This window comes from Lissotriton vulgaris, chromosome 7 (assembly GCF_964263255.1).
Source record: "Lissotriton vulgaris chromosome 7, aLisVul1.2, whole genome shotgun sequence".
NCBI lineage: Eukaryota > Metazoa > Chordata > Amphibia > Caudata > Salamandridae > Lissotriton > Lissotriton vulgaris.
This window is the reverse complement of record NC_141695.1, coordinates 607034994-607055978: the sequence shown is the minus strand read 5'-3', so window position 1 is coordinate 607055978 and position 20985 is coordinate 607034994. Positions and strand designations below refer to the sequence as shown.

The 20985-nt window shown below is 44.8% G+C and overlaps 1 protein-coding gene across 2 annotated transcripts in view; it reads right to left on the bottom strand.

Annotated features, from left to right (window-relative positions):
• Positions 1–20985, bottom strand: part of RECQL5 (RecQ like helicase 5) — a 769601-nt gene that overhangs the window by 509603 nt on the left and 239013 nt on the right. For both annotated transcript variants that reach the window (XM_086930748.1, XM_086930749.1), the window contains one exon: positions 2782–2887. In XM_086930748.1, the coding sequence (XP_086786874.1) occupies positions 2782–2887 (106 nt within the window). The remainder of the gene's footprint in view (positions 1–2781; positions 2888–20985) is intronic.

Below are 20985 nucleotides of genomic sequence, written 5' to 3'. Positions count from 1 at the left end.
TCTAGTGGCTTCCACATGGGCTTGTCAAACACGTTACTAGAACTAACAGTAATCCTACGCCAGAAGCTTCACCTCAATCCACACCTTCTCACACAGAACCATGGAGAAATCAGACATCCAAACCCAAAGGAGCTCAACTTAGCGATTTGGCTCTTAAAATCAAAGAATTTGGAAACCCGAACCTACCGTCCGATTGTATGACAATTCTTAAAGAAGCAAGAAAACCTACCACTAGGAAACGTTATGAAGCAAAATAGAAAAGGTTTGTTATATATTGTAATAAAAACACAGTTGATCCACTGGGTGTATATATACAAAATATTATTTGTAATCTTTTGCATCTACAATGAGCAAGCTTAGCCTATACATCTATTAGACTACATCTTGCAGCAGTAGCTGCTTATCTTCAAAATAAACAACATTTATCCTTATTCAAAGTTCCAGTAATTAAAGCCTTTGTGGAAGGCCTTAATAGAATAATACCACCTGCACCTGTCTGGAACCTTAACATTGTTCTAACAAGGCTTATGGGTCCTGCTTTTAAACCATTACACAATTGGTCATTACAATTTCTTTCATGGAAGGTTGTCTTTCTAATTGGTATAACTTCACTAAAACATGTTGGTGAGCTACAGGCATTAACCTTAGAAGAACCCTTCTTTCAACTTCCTAAAGATAGAGTGGTTCTTCGCACTAACACAAAATTCCTTCAAAAGGTGGCCTCTGCTTTTCATATTAACCAATCAGTTGACCTGTGTTCGTCCCTCAGCCTGATGCAGTAGCAAAAAGAGCTATGCATACACTTGTTGTCAAAATAGCACTATTATATTACACTGATAGGACAAAAGATGTTCGCAAAACAAAACAATTTTGTTTCCTTTGCTTCACCTCAAAAAGGAAATCCTAACTCTAAATCGAGTATTTCTAGATGGATTGTCAAATGTATTCAGACTTGCTAAGTTAAGGCTAAAAGAACTTTAACTATACCTCCTTGAGCACATTCTACTCACAAAATAGGAGCATCTATCGCCTTTTTAGGTAACATTTCCATAGCGCACATATGTAAGGCAGCTAAATGGTCTACACCACACACATTTACGAAACATTATTGTGTGGATGTATTAGCATGTCATCAAGCTAATGTACGACAAGCAGTGCTAAAAACACTTTCAAACAACTGCAACACCCACTGGTTAGTCACTGCTTTGAGAGAATACTGCTATACAGACTATGCATATCATGTGTATCTACAGCACACATACCTCAAATGGATGATGTTACGTAACCTGTAAGCATCTGTTCTTGGCATGTAGCGCTGTAGATTCACATGAGTCCTTACCTCCCCCCCCCCGTCTCGGACACCTGTGGTGGTTGCAGTTTTTAATATTTACGTTCTAACAATGGAGTCGATGCCCATGCGCACTATCATCGAAAGGAGGAGTCACCTTACCTTGAGCCTGGAAAAGATTTCTTCGAAGAAAAATAACTTGCATACATCCAGACCCAACACTAGATGGAAGGAGTATTTGAATCTACAGCTCTACATGCCAAGAACAGATGCTTACAGAGTAAGTAACAATCTATACCATGTCCACTCAAAGGCATTATTTAGAATATACTCAACCACCATCCAGAAGTCTCCTACACTACTCGGTCAACCATCTTCAACACAATTCACCAAGACACAGTCATCAAGAACCAAACTTACTAAGACTCTCACTTACAGCCACCATCTAGAACCTGACGATGACCTACCAAAAAACAAAATCCTCCTTCAACCATCAAGTACTCATTTCATTTATGTTTGAAGTTTGGTAAAGCACTGATAGGTTTTCTTCTGAACGCGTTAGAGTGCCTTGCTCTAGTTGATACTGTCTAAACATAATTACACAGACACATAAAAAGGTTTTTTAACATTTGGATCAGTGTTATTGTGCAAAGGTCCCGGAACTTATCATTCTATAAATTGAACTTGGTATTTAGTGTTGATACAGTAGGTAGGTGAAAGGGAACATATTAAAAATGTGTGGAAAAAAGTGAATGAGCGTGTGGATATGAGTACAGTAGGTAGGTGAAAGGGAACATATTAGAAATGTGTGTAAAAAAGTGAATGAGCGTGTGGATATGAGATGTGTGATCATGAAATTATCCATAACTCAAACTGCCGAGACCACTTCCTCAGCCTTCATTGAAGCCCAACCACAAGGCACTATGGAGCATATAATCCACTATGATTACTATGTCAGCTGTCATGGATAACTCAACTTAACTCAACACCTCCAAATTCTTCATCAATGACCCAACTGTGGAACATGCACAAATGATATAATCCACTAGCATTCCTTAAACAATTTTTGTCCAGGTTCCAAACCAATAAGACTACACCTAAAACTTTTATCGTAGAGTCAAACAGTATTATTACAACCCATGAGATGTCCTCTCTCAACCATAAATCCAATTTAATTCTAAATCACCACTCTATCAACAATCACTTAAGCTTCAACCTGCCATGAACCTTGCTTCAAGCAGCACTAAATATGCAGCCAGCACACATCCATCCACAATCATCATTTATGGAGGAAATCACTCTGCTTTCCAATCATCGTCACCTCAGACTCTAGGGACCCTCCACTCTACCCATTTTCACCTAGGTGTCAACCAGTCCTGCTCCCTTCTTGTCATCATCTAATAACCAACCCACACTGCCTTCTTGAACCATCACAGTTAATACTATCTGTGTGAGACCGCACCAGTGAGTTAAACTATGAGCACATGGCTTACCTGCATGGTAGGCCTTGGCTTTCACACCTCTCTGTGACAGCTGCACTGCAACCTCCTCGCAGGCATCTCGTGTCCTGCAGTACACAATACCACAACCGCCAAAACCCTACAGAGAAAAAGAGAGAAGAAACTGTTCAGTATTCGCACCAAGCCTTCTGGTAGCACACAATCGATACTTAACTGTTTATGAATTAACGCAATAGACACAACACGGACAGACATTTCTCTTACACACACAAGGTGAAAAACATTAGTAGGAGATAGGAGAAATAATTGTGGCAATTCAGGTCACATGATTTCATGATTGTATTTTGACTGAAAAGGGACCATTTTCCTCTGCTATGGAGAGACATTACATTAAAATGAATAGAGGGTTTCCCCTCGCTGGTGAGCACTTCAGAAAGGCATTATAGAATCATTATATTAGTTTTAACAAAACGCTGGCAACAACACTGTACAGCACTATTTTCTACGAACATTAACTGTCTGCATACATAAAATATTTGCAGACTCAAACAACTTAAGGCATTGTATATCTACAATGACTAATTTCGAAATGTCCCGATTAAAAAAAAAAAAAACTTACTTGCAGGAAAAACATAAAACGGATATAAAATAAACAGTAGGGCGGCCGGGGCAGGGACTGGAAAGGAGAGGTTGGAGAATAAAAAAAAAGAAAAGAAAAAACACTTACTTGCCGCTCCTCTCTTCTGTCGGCCGCCTTGCTCCTTCTGCTTCTCGCGTCTCAGATGCTGGAAGGGGATGGTCCCTCAGCGCACAGACCCCCCACCCAATACAGATGCTGCTCTCACATGAGAGCAGCACCAGGATTGGTCTGAGCAGCCTTGTTTGTAGGAGCCAGTGGGGTTTCTCTAACTCGGCTGTACAATACAGCCGGGTTGGAGAAACATACATGCGCATTTCTATGTGCACAGTACTCCTCCTTGCACTGGCCCAGCCCCACCTATCCTGTCGGACATAATTAAATCCGACAGAGATAAATAAAATGATAATAACAACATGTTATTATCTTTCTATCATCTGTTGCAGCGCTGGCAGTGGGGCAACACTCCTCTGCTATTAAGGAGGAGTCACCCCTAAAAATAAAGTTAAAGAAAAAAATGACAAATGAAAAATAGCCGAAAAGAACAAGTTACTTTCCTTTGGTAACACTCTTTCTGATGGATTCTCTATTTAACCACAGATTTTTCACCTGGTGAATACCTCAGACTGTTTTACGAGATGTTTCTCAGCAATTTCCTTGCTTGCTGGTAGGTGGTGTTGTGCGGCTCTGCGTTGGGTCTGTCCCACAAGGGAAGTGACGTCGGGAACACATTAAACCATCACCTTCGCACGTCGACATCAGTTTCTTTCAAATATCTACCTGTGCAGTCAGACATGGAGCCAGCATAATTCAGATTGGACAATGTCCAGCTCTCTAAATGGAACCATATTAAATGGTGAAAAGAAGCATGCTGCACACAATGGGCAGGAGGGAGGGCCGGGGAGGAATTTGCGCTAGATAGAGTATCCACCAGAAAGAGCGCAAACATTTTGAACACTGTACCTTCTTAGCTGTGGTGAAAAGATCGAGCCAGTGTATGCCATCGCTGGAAGGCACCCTACACCACCACTCAGTGTATTGACCATTTGTGATCTGGTACACAACCTTAGCTGAGTTCATCTGCCCTAACATTTAAAAATCCTGGCAGGTTTTGTGCGATCAAGGAAAAGCCTTGATGACCCAACAAGTTGTAGAAGCATACAGCCTCCTGGCAAACAATCCACAACCCTAATCGCCCAGCTTGTTGCAGTACCACATGGTGGAGGTGGTGTTGTCCGTGAAGACCTGCACCTGGCCCCTTGATGGTCAGAAGAAAGACTTTCAATGCCAAGCAAATTGCCTGCAACTCCAACAGACGGATGTGGAGACTGGTTTCTGATGGAGAAGAGTGTCCTCTGATTCCCAACACTCCCAAATGACCACACCAACGCGGCAACAATACATCCGTTACAACCCTTGGATCTGGGTGGGGTAGGGAGAGGCATCTGCCAGTGGTTCAACTGCAGTCCAGCAACCACCACTGCAAATTGTTCTCAATTTCCACTGACACCTGGATGAAGTTGGATAGGTTTCCATGGTGCGGAGCCAACTGAGAATTAAGATCCTACTGCAGAGCAAGCATGTGCCACCTAATGTGGACCACCAGCAGGATGCAAGAGGCCAAGAAGTCACAAAGCCCCTCTCACTGAGACCCAGGCCAAAGCCTGAAACAGCTGGATCATAACCCAAATGTCCTGGACTTGCTAAGGCTGAGAAAAGGCCCGATAGGTCTGCATCAAGGATGGCTCCACTGAATAGGAGTCTCTCAAAATGAGTCAGGTGTGACTTCGGCACATTGATGGAGAAAACAAAGAATGTTAAAAGGTTTGCCGTCGTCAGGAGATGGTTCACGACTGATTGAGGGGAGTCCACCTTCAGCAACTAGTTTCCAAGGTTTCAGAATAGTGTTATTCCAAACATCCAGAGATATGCAGTAATCACTGTCTTCACTTTTGTGAACCCAAGGGTGCTGGTGAGGCCAAAAGAGAGTATTGAAAAACTGAAAGTTCCTGTGGCCTACATGAAACTGCAGGTAACGTCTATGGCACTTCGGGTGTGGATGTGAACAGAGGCACTCTGCAAATTCAATGCTACCGTCCTGTTGCCTGGATCCTGGGTTAACAAAACTTGTGCCAGAGTGAGCATCTTAAACATTCTTTTTGAGAAAGAAATTCAGAGGGCGGATATCTAAAACAGGACAATGCCATGCATAGTTTTGAGGCAACCGAAAGTAACAGGAGTATCAACCAGTCCAGATTTCTAGTGCCTGCTCCTTTTCTATGGCTTCCTTCTCCAAGGGAGCCTGAACTTCCTTTTGTTAACTTGACCAGCGGCGACCGCTCCATTAGAGTGGAGGAGCGCTGCCCCCGCCACCACCAGCAAATAAAACAGGTTTTAAACTTGTTTTATTATAGCTTAATGTAATCTCCTGGACCCGCCCCAGGACTGAAGGGTCTTGGGGGCGGGTCCAGGGGATAACACTGCTGGTGGGGGGGTGGGGGACACTCCCTTCACTGCACATGAGGTGTTCAACTGTATTTATTTATTTTGTCCCCAACCTCCCTATCCCCTCCACGTCCCTCCTCCAGCCCAGCCCGGCCCACCCTGCCACTTTTGGCAGGGGACGGGCCGCTACTGGAATGGACAAGTGGTCATCTGAAAGCCTTTGTGGCATAGGAGGCATGTTTGGAAGGGTGGATAAGAAGGGTAGGGCATAACCACCCTGGACGATTGGAAGCACCCATCTAAACGATGTGATGCTCCACCCATAGCTTAGGCTGCCTACAACTGGGTGACGTGCTGTTGAGGCCAAACTAAAGGGGGTTTGCAGTGGGAGTGTGAGGGCGGATTAGATTTGGTACTACGTTGTCCATGAATGCCTTGAAGTGGACGGCCGGATCTCCAACCTCTACTACGATAGGATTAGAAGGCAGGTGATGTTTAAGCAAGTTTTGGCCTTGAAAATAACAATATTGTTTGGAAAACTGCAGCATGGGTGCTGAAAGGCCAAGTGAGAGTGCTGTACCCTTACTGTCTTTAAAGCACTGCTGGGCAGAGCCCGCCATGTCTGTGAAGAGACGGGTACCATATAATAGCATGTCCATAATTGATGCTTGGACATCACTGGTAAAACCTGTGGATTTGACCATGTGTGGAGCCAGAGTACCACACTGGTACCAACTATCCTACCTAAATAGTCAGTAGTGTACAGGCCTGATAATAGGACATACTTCACAATATATTAAAAATAGTAAAAAAAGAATGTAAATGAGAGAAGGTCAGACTGATATGGTGTTTCTATTCAAGCTGTTCAATTCCACTGTATGCCGGTCCGTGGCCTTAATTCTTGGCCACCTCAGCCACCCTGCCTCACACACCATCCCTAGAACCCCCATCCTAAAATGCAACGGTCAGTAGGCAAGACTCACAGGTCAAGGAAAAGACATATTTTTCAACACAAAACCTTACCTCATATTAACACTTCTTTCACCTCAGGATATGTTCTATGTGCAAGTTGAAATTAAAGACATGCACTGCATTTTCAAACAAACTTCAAACCATTTCCTTAATTTTCAAATAAGTGAAATGGCTCCTGTGTAGTAATCTACAAAAAATAATACGGTCCTAAACATAAACTTGTCCAAATTCATTCAGCACGCTTATCGCACCCTAGATAAAATGGACATTGCTGAGATTGTACGGCCGAGTGTCAAGATCGAACATGCTCTTTAACAGAACGTGCAATGCCGGGTGGGCCAATCTATGAATTGAAATGTTTTAACTAGCATGCTTACGGTTACATTTTATTCTTTTATCATTTTTTATTTATAAAACTGTACATAATGTGATTTGTACAATCTTTTAAAGATATGTTTTTATATCTAAATAAAGAATTACTTACTTACTACAAAAAATAATAGCGGAGCATTATTCTGCACGATTCGCTGTAGTGCATACATTAGTGAAATGCATGTTTTACTTGCCAACTCTCCCTTGTTTGAAGTAGGTTTCTCTCTCCTGAAAAACATTTGCATATATTTAACACTGCACCACTACAAACGTATGCAAAATTAGCAAAGCAGTGCAAAGTCTTGGAAGAGGATGTACTTTCCAGCACGGAGGGTATTTTGCACAGGAAAGGTGCGCTTTTCATTGTAGAAACTGTGCTTTCCACTGCTTTGTACCACTTTGCATCAAGGAGGAGATACACTGTGGTAATGTGGGTATTTCAGCACTATTTTGAACTATGAAAATAGCCATAGAGGACTTTAGGTAAAATAAATAACATTTCTTGTGTTTGTCCATCCCATAGATGATGGATGCATGACTTGTGTCCTTCCACTGTTTGCTTTTCAAGTACTAGGTGTTCTATAAGGTGGAGCACTTCATAACAAAGCATGTGTTTTCAGATGTCTTCTTTGAATGCTTCTTTCCACCAGCCACACTTTGTGTTCCTCTCTGTCACCTGTGCTTCCCACTGCCCCTCTATGCTGCTATCTCTCGCCTGTTTCTTTGCTCTCTACCTAGAGTCAGCTTCTCTGCAATGGCAGAGGAGCGATGCCCCACTGGCGAAGAACCAGCAGCTGAAAATAAAACAATATTTTATTATTGTTTTACTTATCAGCTGCTGACTCTGAGCCAGCTCTGTAGGGAGGAGCAGGCCGGGGCCATGGGAGGGGGAAGGAGGACTAGGTCTTGCACTGTAAGTGCACGTGCGTGTTTGGCCAGCCAGCTCGGGCTGGCCAAACACACATGCGCGCTTAGGTTTCTCCAACACGTCGGTATTGAACAGCCAGCTGAAGAAACAGCATAGACTCCCTGTCCTGAGCAAAGCGTCAAAGCAGCTCGCTCAGGCCAATGCTGTGCTGCTCTCATAGTATGAGAGCAGCACAAGGATTGCAAAGGGAGTCTGATGCTGCCCCAGTGCCTGCTGGGACAAGGAGGTAGGAAGAAGACAACCAAGGTGTGATGCGAGAGGCGGGCAGCAGCTTCAGGTAAGTCATTTGAAAAATTATTTTAATTATTAACCACCCCATGCTCTCCCTCCTACACTCCCCCCACATCCCTCTCCACCCACCCACCGCCCTCTTTTTCATGTGGCTGCCGCCACTGCCTTTACCTCACCTTCTGTATGGTTTGCCTCCACCCGTGTCCTTTGCGATGCTTCACCTACCACATCATCTGTGCTTTCACCCGTGCTTCAAAAAAACACTTTTGTGCTACTTAATTTCTTTCTATTTAAGGATCCAACTCGATTAAAAAAAGACAAATTCTCACATCATTTTGTAAAGGCGTGTCTAACCGCCGAAGATGGCGTCAACATAACCAAAGGGCTCCCGGACTGAAGTCCGGACAGATGTATGATGATACAACGCCTACCATCGCAACGCGGTATGTTACATCGCAGTTTTGACAACGCAAGTCGTTACATTTACTTCCGCTGGAGGGCGATGGGCTTTGGAGTTGGAATAGTAATTCACACTATTTCTGTCTACGTACAGTAGGGAAGGTGTTGGAATAGAAATTTTCACTATTCGTTAGTCTAGAGCGCCCTCCAGTGCAAGTCGATGTAACGACTTGCGTTGTTAAAACCACAATGTAACTATACCGCGTGGTAATGGTTTCATGGTAAAGGATGTTTTCCCATCAGATCACACTGGGGACCATCCACCAATAGAGAGGCATGCCGATTATTGCCTACCTCCGGATAGCAACGATGGAGGAGCAGGGGGCGGGGGGGGATGACCTGTAGCATCTCCCGATAACTCCCGGAGACAGAAATGACCCCATTAGGCTTGCCTATGCCTAGACCGGGCCCGCAATCTGCGATCCAGCACAGGGGGACTGCACTGAATATTGCGGGGAACATAAGCCGGCAGTTTGTACTGCTGCTAACAACAAGCCCGCACATCCGGACGGTAACCTACTTGGTGCAGCTGCGGGAGCGTTGGATGGGCAACTGAGCTGATGTGAACATGGCGTCTGCGCTTCCCCAATCGTCCCGGCACAGAGAGCAGAAGCGCAGAGCTGTGAGTGATCGGGCCTTACCTGTAGGCCTTGGCCGAATGAGTTGTGGTGGACCCTCCTGTGGTGACTGATGCGGACGATGGAGCCGGTGGGAGCGATGTCGGAGAATACTCTTCAGCACCAAGGTGTGTTTCCACAGCCGGAGAGAGGAGCTGCACACAAGGCGGCAGGAGGCTTGCCGAGGACCATTGCGGAGCCGGTAGACCAGTAGCGAGACGAGGACTGGCAGTTTCTGCGACAGAGCCCTGGGGACCTCAAGGGACTTACGGGTCAGCGTTGGTGTGGCAAAGGGGCAAGAGGACTGAATCAGTCCGCCCCCCCGCAACTCCTTGACACTGGGTGCTGCTACACGAGGCAGGCCACTCATGCACTTAGTCCCGAAATTTCACTTGCCTTCTACCCCACCAAGGAATATTGTAACTAGCGAGGGGCCATCCTTATGATTTTTTCCATAGGGCAACAGAGACTGCTCAGCATATATCGCTACTGTACAGGATACTGCCCTCTCCTCCTGGAGACTAACTGAACTAGTGCTGCTGGGCACTAAAGGGAACGATCTTAGGGACTCCCTCATACCACATCTCCTCCAGGCCTTCTTTTCTGACAGTACTATGGGAGGCCACATCTAAGAGCACTGGACACTGCCGAGCACCACTGTTACTACATCACTCACACTGCCTGGGCTGCCTCAGCAGGCTGCTGCTGCACTTCCCTTGGGGCTGCAGACTGCAGCTCTTGAACGTGATGGGCCGCACAAGGGGGAAAGGTTCAGACTCCCGGGACCAGGCCAGCCCTTCCAAAAGTTTCCCTATGACGATGGAGGACTGTATCCCTCCCACAAGTATGGACCCTCCACAGGACAAGTTGGATATTATCTTGAGGGAAATACGCAAGTCCCGTCCCGACTGGGGATAAAACAATGACAAGGGATGATCACCACTGCCTCTTCAAAGATTATCATAGGAAATTGGCAGACATGGAGAAAACCAACGAGTCTGCCCTCTCTACTCTTACGCCCTGGTAAACTGAATGAACCTCTACCATTGCACGCCTCCAACGGCAAGTCAAGACATTATAGGAATGCGCAGAAGACACCAAAGGAAGGGCACGGCCAAAAAATGTCTGAATTATCAGGCTGCCGGAGGGAATTGAAAGACCCAATGCCACACAATTTGTTGACAAATTGAAAAACAACAGTTGATGGACAGAATGCAGAACAATGTCATACATTGACCCCAGTACAGAGATCTGGGCCTAAATCCATTCTTTTTTGGCACTCCACACAACCCCAGTTCAGACATGGCCAAATGCAAATCAGCCTTGACCCTGTGCCTCATGGGAACAGTCCAGCCCGAACTGCCAAGCCATGTCTTCCCTGGACCGGAATCAAGCATCCTAGGACCGGTTTCTATATCAGCCGTCATCAGCCAGGATAGCTTGAATCCAGTGGTGTGGAGAGCACGGGACTCACGTCTGAGCATATCCGTCCCACTCGGGGTGACAAATGCAAAAACAACAGTTGATGGACAGAATGCAGAACAATGTCATACATTCACCCCGGTATAGAGATCTGGGCCTAAATCCATAGTTTTTTTGCACTCCACACCACCCAGAGTGGGACGGCTATGCTCAGACGTGAGTCCCGTGCTCTCCACAACACTGGAGTCAAGCTATCCTGGCTGATGACGGCTGATAGCCAGAAACCGGTCCCAGGATGCTTGTTTCCGGTCCAGGGAAGTCATGGCTTGGCAGTTCGGGCTGGACTGTTCCCATGAGGCACAGGGTCAGACTGATTTGCATATGGCCATGGCCGAACTGGGGTGGCGGAGTGAGCTAAAGAATGGTGATGGATTAAACCCAGATCAGTTGACTGGGGGTGAGTGTTTGATTTTCTCAAACGCTCCGTCCATCATCCCATTTGGTATTACACAATTTGTTGAGGCTGGCTGAAAACCACAGTGGCGCAGTGTGGTCTCTCTGCCTCTTTCGCTGTTGAAAGGGCACACCATGTTCCTGCAAAGAAAACACCACCTGGAGCACTGTTGAGCTCGGTGGGGGGTCTGCATCCTGAACAATAGAGACCAAGATACCCTCATCCGCAGTCCGCAAGAAGAAGCACAGATCCTAGTGGACAATGTTCGCCTATCTGTGTTTCCAGACTCTATTCTCTCAGTCCAGCGCCTGAGACCTCAGTTCAGACAGTTAAACAGCGACTTTGAAAGGAGGGCCTCTCCCCTGCATTTGTTATCAGCTAAAGATTCACAATCACAAGCTTTTTTGATACACCGGAGGCAGTGTGGGACTGAATGGAGCAACATTTCCCGAACTCACATGATTTGGAGGACCCCCGAATCCCTGCTGCCCAAGTAGCAACAGCTACCTCGGATTAGTCAACAGGGACTGGGACGGCAAACGCAGAGGAGAGCAGCCCAGATGCCAAGAAAGGTTCTGGAGGGTCAAAAAGAAGATCTCCTGTCGGCAACCTTCCTCCGGGATACACTATCCCCTTCCGGGGATGTCTCAGTATCAAGCAGTGCTTCCAATTTAGATTTGGAGGATAGCATTGCATTGTTTTCCTCCATTACCCCACAGACAACGAATGACTTGTAGGGATTGCAACCTTGTATGTACGATATTTTTGGTGAGGAGAGGAGGGAGTTCTGAACGACTACCAGAGGGAGAGATTTAGCCCTCTGAGAATACGTTTGCCACCCTGCTGGGGCTCCTGCGAAAGACCTCGCTTTGGTGCACTATTCGCAGGAGCCACTGCTACATGGGTAACTTCCTGTCCCTGCAGCGGTTTCCTTTTGTGACCACAAATATCTAGTATACACGGGGTGTATTCTTCTTGCCCTACAGAAGGCATGTCTTGCATAATTTGGATGCGGTGCCCCTCAGTCCCCCAAAAGCACCATTTTGTTCACTATAAAAATGATTGTCTTGCGCAAGTCACATACCCCACAGGCGACTGCACTGACTTGTATTGGGGGATATGATTGTTAATGTTAAAATGACATCGACCCGACTAATGTATATGCACTGAGATACTCTTTGTTGGCACATGTATGATGTTTTATACCTACTTGAGATAAGCGGTAATGTCAGTTGTAAACCACTATGACATCCTTAATTTGAATGTATGTGGTATGGGTGCTGTGCATAAGCGGCATAGTATACTGGCCCAACGACACCGCCAGCAGACACACGTGGTATGCTTGCAAGAAACACACCTGACCACGCATGAGGACCTTGAGCTCTGTAAAAAATGGAGGTGGCAATTGTTTCATTTCACATTCTGCTTTTGCGAGATAAGCTGCGATTTGGATTTGCTCTGGGTTCCAATTCCTGGTCGAGGATACCAACATTGATTTTTCATGCTCGCTATGGCCTCCTCCGGGGTAGTTTAAATGGAGTGCCTGTGGTGTGAGGTGGCATAAATGCTCCAAATACAGACCAGGATGCATTCTTGGCGCATTTATCCATGGTTCTGGCAGAAGGGGCACAATACCCCTGTTTTCTGGAGGGTGAGGGGGACCCGTTGGGGGGTGATTTTAATGCAGACTTCGATATCGATCTGGATTGCTCACAAACATCGCTACCAGCACCAGCTCAATCCGACAAGCTGAGCTAAGACCTTGCAGCTTTCGGTACATAGATGGATGCTGCTGAATGTGTGGCGGAGATTCAATGAAGGCATGCACGAACATTCGTTCTATTCTCCATCACATACACTACATACACGACTAGACCGAATCCTATGTACCACATCCCTCCAAAGCCACATCATACATCCAACGTATCTAGGCAAAACCCTAACTGATCATAATCCACTGGAAGGGACACTGCCCTGGGGAAGTGTGCCAACACCTGGGCTATGCGGCGCTGCGTTTTTCTTATTCAAATGAAATACTTATATGTGATAGGGGGAGACCCTTTCACGAAGACGTGCGCTCAATCAACACGAAACTGCTAGGTTTCTTCTCTTCTATGTTGGTGAACAATTCAAAGATTAATCAATGAGGCTTTTTCCATAGTTTATCAGATGTTTTATTGCATCCAAATATTTATTTCTTATTGTACTTCATAAGAACACATTTTTCATCTTTTCTTCCACATCAATGGACTTTTATATTTAATCCTTTGCCCGATGCATTTCCGGTCGAAATGACCCTTCTTCAGGGGCCTACAAATAACATAAGACAGGACCTTAGCAAACACGATTATGGAGAAACTGCTGTGTGCATATTACAGTAAAAGTGAACATGCCTTGTGTGTGATTAGTGATTTGGGCATGCTTTCGATAATGGAAGATAATAGCCAAGATACAAAAACGCTATCAGTGAAGATAAACGCGGTAAAGAATAACGTTTATAGATAACCAAATTTTCTGTCCAATCTGGATTGTGGAGAATGTGATCGGTTTCGAATTTAGACATATAGATGCAGGCATACGAAGGGGCCCCTCCGAAGCCCATGGATGTTCCATTACATTGGTTGAAAAAGTTGCTTTGCCATTCCAAATAACTGAAATAACGCGAAATGCATAAGTTCAAGTAAAAAGATTTTTTGAGTGTCTTCAATATCTTCGTTGAGTAAAGCCCATTCTCCACAATCCAGATTGGACAGAAAATTTGATTATCTATAAACGTTATATCGAGGACATTTTCATCCTTTGGAAAGGTGATAAAACTAAACTTGAAAGAAACATTGTCAGAATCAACACAGTGAATGAGAGAATTAAATTCCCGCACAACATAGATGACCAAACATTAGCATTTCTGGATGTAAAAGTCAATATAACCGACCACAAGCTGATCACTCGAGTACACACAAAAACAACGGACAGAAATTCGAGCCTACTTTACCAAAGTTTCCAACCCGAAACATTGAAGAAACATCTTCCAACTTCTCAATTCATTAGACTTAAGAGGATTACATCTGACCCAAATATCCTTCAAGAAGCGTTCACTGAACAGACTATAAAATACCATCAGAGAGGATATCCCCAGGAAGTCTTACAAGAATCGATAAAAAGAGTTACCAATATCTCAAGAGAACAATTGCTAACACCGAGACCCGTTACACCAGAACATAAAACAGTTTGTGTATTAAAATTCTCTACAGATGCGCCTAAAATCAAAAGAATAATTAACAATCACTGGTCTCTAATCAACATGGAGCCTGATCTTAAAGGCTTGTACAGTGATCAAATAACTTATGCCTTCCAAAGTTCAAAAAATGTGAAAGAAATTTTAACTACGACACAAAAGAACAAGATTGTCCACAAGGGGATGTCAAGATGTTTAAACTGTGTGCATTACAATAAGGTCATGGTAGGCAAAGTCCTCATGCACCCTACTAAGGGATATAAAATCGATTTACATCACACCAGTACATGCGACACCAAAAACTCAATATACGCAATTAAATGCCCATGTGGAAAAATTTACGTTGGACAGACTGAAAGAAAAATCAAAGTTCGAATAACAGAACATAAAAGCAATATTCGAGCATGCAATTTGAAATCCACAGTTGCGTCACACTGGATTGAAGCTAAACACCGAATAGCGCAGCTAAAATTCACCATTCTGGAGGTAGTGTCACAACGCAGCGATATGGATCCTTTAAAACAGAGACTTAAGGCAGAATTCTTTTGGATTAATAAACTGAATACCCTGCAACCAGCAGGGATGAACGACAGGATAGAATACTCGTGTTTTTTTATAAACAGACACCATGATCTCATTGATAAGAGGACCGTTCTGATCCCTGCATGTAATTCTCATAAGTCACGTATTATTGGTTATTATTTATGTTAGATATATATATATATATATATATATATATATATATATATATATATATATAACCTCCTGGCACATACAAATGTCACTGTAATATACCGCTTAAGGAGAACGTTAACAGTCATTAGTAATATCTCATATTATGGTCCTACACCTTGGGAGTCCACCATTAGAAACCTTATTACATATCCATCTATTCATTTTGAGCTTTCCATCACTTTTCTCTCTACATTTTTTATTAATCTTCTCTGTTTTTGCTTTCAGATACAACTTTATTAATTCTTTGAACTCACACGAATACACTTGAATCTGTTTTTCCGCATGAAGCACTCGCACACATATCACATGACCGTCACGTGATTGATGTCTTTTAATCCATCACGTTCTGTGTTTCATTTATGTCCGTTACGATCTATATTCATTGTACATTCCACGTCACTCTTACTAAACGCTTACTTATATCATATATTTTTTCTTTTTCACTATTAATTCATCGCCCTTTATGCGTTTTTCCGCTTCCGTACGAAGCCCCGTGGCCTATGATCACGTGATTAGCCCCTAGGCTTCTTCAGCCGTGTTCAATCACTTTCCGGTAGCTTCCCGCATTTCCACTTCATTTTGAGCATCGGACACGATCTTTCCGACTTATCCTGAGTAAGTCTACGATTTCATCTAACAGCTTTACCGCTTCACCGTTAATTTTGTGCGCTCACCTAATCGCTTCCCAGGTCAGTTATTTTGCTTTCTATCTCTGTGTTTATTCACCTCCTGTCCTTCGTTTCTCTAACAAAACACCGCCCTATTATTATTATTATTATTATTATTATTATTATTATTATTATTATTGCATTTATAGAGCGTACAGCTACCCGGAGGTTTCCCGGCGCTTGCCTTGGGAACCCGTCCTGGCTTTTCCCTGTGAGATAGCCCCTACAGGGCATCCCCCAAGGTGAAAGCCAGGCATCCCGCCGCAGGGGGGCCATTGTGGAGATTAAGCAAGCTTAATGCCCAGAGTTGCAGAGTGAGAACCCATGATTAGAGCAGGCACCGAAGCGAGAATTATCGAGTCCGTGGACATTTGAGCTCAAGACCCTGCCGCGTCGGGAATTGAACCCTGGTCCCGGGTCTGACCTCAGCTTCCGGGTCTGCCTGCTCTACACCGTGAGCCACACTTCTCCACGCCACCCTCATTTATTGATCCGAGTACTATTTCTGATGACACTTATTCTTTACCGCGTTTATCTTCACTGATAGCGTTTTTGTATCTTGGCTATTATCTTTCCATTATCGAAAGCACGCCCAAATCACTAATCACACACAAGGCATGTTCACTTTTACTGTAATATGCAGGCAAAGCACGAATACTGAAATCTGGAGCCCCAGACTCAGAAAACGACACGAGTCCCAAAATTAAGGCAAATTCTTCTTTATTTAGGCAAAGGCAGCATACGAGACTACTTTTACTGTAATATGTACACAGCAGTTTCTCCATAATCGTGTTTGCTAAGGTCCTGTATTATGTTATTTGTAGGCCCCTGAAGAAGGGTCATTTCGACCCGAAATGCATCGGGCAAAGGATTAAATATAAAAGCCCCATGATGTGGAAGAAAAGATGAAAAATTTGTTCTTATGAAGTACAGTAAGAAATAAATATTTGAATGCAATAAAACATCTGATAAACTATGGAAAAAGCCTCATTGATTAATCTTCGAATTGTTCACCAACATAGAAGAGAAGAAACCTAGCAGTTTCGTGTAGATTGAGCGCACGTCTGCGTGAAAGGGTCACCCCTATCACAAATAAGTATTTCATACATATAAAGCACGGTCAGGCACCGTGTGTCAGACGCAGCGCCCACCCAAGTAGGATTATCTTTGGAAACTTGGATCACCAGAGTGCAAAGGGATCACAATTCCTATTTTTTCTTATTCAAATACCATTCCTAATTCAGAGACTTTAATTCTGAACATTCTGTTATGTACACCGATATGTGGAATGGGTTAATATCTCCAGTTCCTCCACATTGTGAAATATCTGTATTACACTGCTAACAAATGGCTGAAAATGAATAGTTTGTTTAAAAAAAATAATTTTGTAGCAGCGAATATGTGGAATGTATGCTTACAAAAGGAGTGGCTGCAGTGTTAAAGCACATTTTTTGGGTTTGTTGTCTTTAGCCATGCTGTACAGCATCGAGCATGCTATAAGGGCTTGGCTTAAATCCAATGGCACAGCCAACAGGTCCCACAGGTGAGACATATAGACGTTGCCAAAGATTCTTAGCAAATTATTCTCAGCACTGCTTTCTCCACTTGCACATTACAGTGCATGCGGTACTACGTAGCAGTAAAATACTAAATCTACCTCATTATTTTACAACTATTTTCAAGCTATCCTTCACATACGCAATACCCCATTTCTTTTAAATCACCATAACTCTCAAACCCCATTGCAACACAGGATTCGGACATCCCCCCTGCTTAGATAAGCAATTTCACAGATATATACAACACTCACCTGGAACAGCCTCAAGCCCCTGGGTAAGCTAAAAGAGAGGTGGGAGCAAGACTATAGATGACTGAAGGCTCAGAGTGGGAGTAAGCATGCAGGTACACAAGAGAAGTTGTAATTAGAGTGGGGTTTTGGCCCATACAGCTTAAGAACCAGCACAGAGCATACTATGTGCACGCCAGACTATACAAAATGGCAGGACCCCTACTGATAAAATGCATCTGTGGCTCCAATCAGAGAGGAACACTCGTACATCCTGTGGGTGTGTCCAAAACTGCAGGCCTCTGGCTGAGCACAAGGGGTTTTATGGAACAGGTGATGGGAAAGACAATCGACCTTCCAGCACGGGTGGTGTGCTTAGGAATGTAAGGGGGAGCAGTCAATACCCAGATATGCCCATATTTTCTACAATGTAGCACTGATGGTGGGCAGGAGGGATATTATAAAGTTGGGGAGCAGTTGGACAATACACCCCAAGACTCAATGGGCTCGTAATATGGACTGGTGCATGCAAGCAGACAGACCGGCATACCAAGCATGGGGGACCCCAAGAAATTCACCAAATTATGGGGTCTGTGGAAGGAAATACGACACTTGGAGGACTGAAAGGGATCGTGGGCAACGTGATCACAATAAATGAATAACGAATAAAGTCATCAGGGCCAACAAGATGTGGTCATGTCTAGCCTGATAAAAATATTGGATACTGAGTGGGGAAGTGGATGGGTTCCCGATAGGGACATACTGAGATGCCACAGTTCATATACAATGTTCGTGAATAGTATGCTTTGTATACTACCGAATAACAAATAAAATGTTATTTTTTTAAAGTTATTGCCACATGGACAATGACACCAGAGTAATGAATTGGGGACACATATGTTGAGACACTGACTACGGGACACTGAAACTGGGTAGGCCAAGAAATGGAGGCACTGGTCTTGGTACAGGAACAGTTACCAGGAGAAACGAGGGAGAATGACATTTGCACTAACCAAAATTATTTAATTGAGAAGGCACTCCTGTGCCTCCTCCATTAGGAAATGTTTTTATTCATTTTATTTTGAAGGTTATTTATATTTCTAATGACAGTGGGCAGTCATCATCTTGGGGTGCACCTTTATGCTGGACAGATTATCCGGATTACTTGCCCGGTGTAATTGTTTATACATTTGCACAAACACTGGTATTAAGAACCTGACCCAGGAACTAGACACGTCCACAGACAAACTGGGGAACCAACAAATGCACATGAATACTGATGGAGAACACGGACACAAGGTGCTGGGGCACTGTCACAAAAACACGGACCTGAATACATAAGGCAGCAACACAGGGTTATTAACGTAGACACTGGAACACCAGCATGCACATGGAGAAGTTCACTGCTGCCACTAACACACAGTCCCAGATACTGTGAGGGACAGAAAATAGCAATAGAACACTTCAAGTTACAACGGACAATGCTGTTGGAATAGCGACACTGGGAAAATGACACAGACGTGGACGTTCGCATACTGGCACTGGGACAGCGACACAGGGACATGGAGACACTGGCACAGTTGCACAGACATGGACAGTTTCCCAATGTGAGGATGCGCATATATGGGCATTGTGAACTAAAAATGGGAGGCACTCTGCGACACTAAAATGAGGACATGTGGATCACGCACAAAGGGCACTAGGATATGAGGACACAGGGAAACTAATGCATGGACACAAAGGCTAGGGCTGTGAGATCATCTGATCGACCACAGGCATAGGAACAAACAAGTCTATGGGCAAATTAAACAACATTGTTCTTTATAGGCTGCTAGAACTAAGACCGCATGACATTGTCACATGCTGTTCATCAGCAAGACTTCCAAATCTTTAACCTTGCGACAAGAAGGCAGTCTATATTCCTCCAAACACAATGACACCACAGCCCTACGCAAAAAAACACAAGAACCCTGCCTCAGCCAAAGTAAGCTCCCAGAATGCATGTTTTCAGGTTTACAGAACTGGGAGAAGGCCACATGCTTTCTGCTGTCATAGTAAAGGAAAGGGAGGGGACTTCTATTAGGCAAGGCTCTCTCAGGTCTGCTGCCTGTGCAGTAGAAGAAGGATGTGTTGGTCCCTTATTGGTTGAGCCTCCTTCATCAGTTAAACTGCATTGCCTTTCACATGCCACTCAATTACAAGCACGAAGCGTTTTGACCTTCAGTGGGTGGGACCAAGGGAAATACTTCTTTCCACTGTCTTCATCAGAGCGGGGCTTAAGCCTTGTAGGACGTGTGGTGCCATGTTAGGCTTGCATGATGGAATATGGTGTAGCTTCTTGGTTCATTTGTTGTGGCGGTTCTTTGGGTGTTCTGCTTCCGTTTGCTTCGTTTCTGACTTTTATTCGGGTTTCTTCCTTTCAGTCTGCTTGACGAGGTCGAAACGCGTTGGCTCCCACCCAAGAGAGGTTCTCGTGCACCAGTCCTTCTGCGGGGTGCCTGCAGTAGTCCCCCAGGCCCAGCGTACGCACGCCCTGATCCGGGCCACCCCATCCCTGGCTTCCCCAGCTCCAGCCAGCCAAATTGAGGGAGGCCACCGGCCCTTCTTCACTCACTGAGTGGGGCAACCGCTGCCCAGGGCCAACCTCCTCAACGCGTCCAGAACTCGACCGCTCTCCATGGAGCCCTCCAACCGGCCTTAGGCCCCAAAGGCTCAGGCCCACGGAGTCCACTGATTCTCAAGCTTGCCTGCAGGGCTCAGGCACAGCCTCAACCCCCTAGGGCCCAAGTCTCACAGTCACAACGCGGCCCACCTGTCGCCCAACTGCCCTTGATCCAGTGGACCGGGTCGATGGAGATCCACCAGCCCTGGACCACTCTCCAGGGGCAATTGCTGCTCCCAACCGGATCTCCTCACAACAGGCTGAAACCTGCCAGGGCAAAGCAGCCAACCAGGGTAATGGGGCCGCCCCCTCCTGTCATGTATCCCAGGCCAGTGGCTCGAAGACACCTAAAACCACGCCACACAGGCCCAGCACACCAGGACCACCGCGGTTTTTGGCTCCCCCCATCTATCTCTAAAAGCAAAAGGTACTGCAGAATATGGGAGTATGTGTGGTCAACATGTTTGGGAACCCACAGGAAGCTTTTTCAGAGCCTGGTTCAAACCAACGACATAGCAAATGATGTAGATTGTGCTCAACTGTCCTCTTGGTTCAGCTTCCTCTATTTTAGATTCTCATGGTTTTAACGTACACCTTGTGCACGTGCTGTGTTT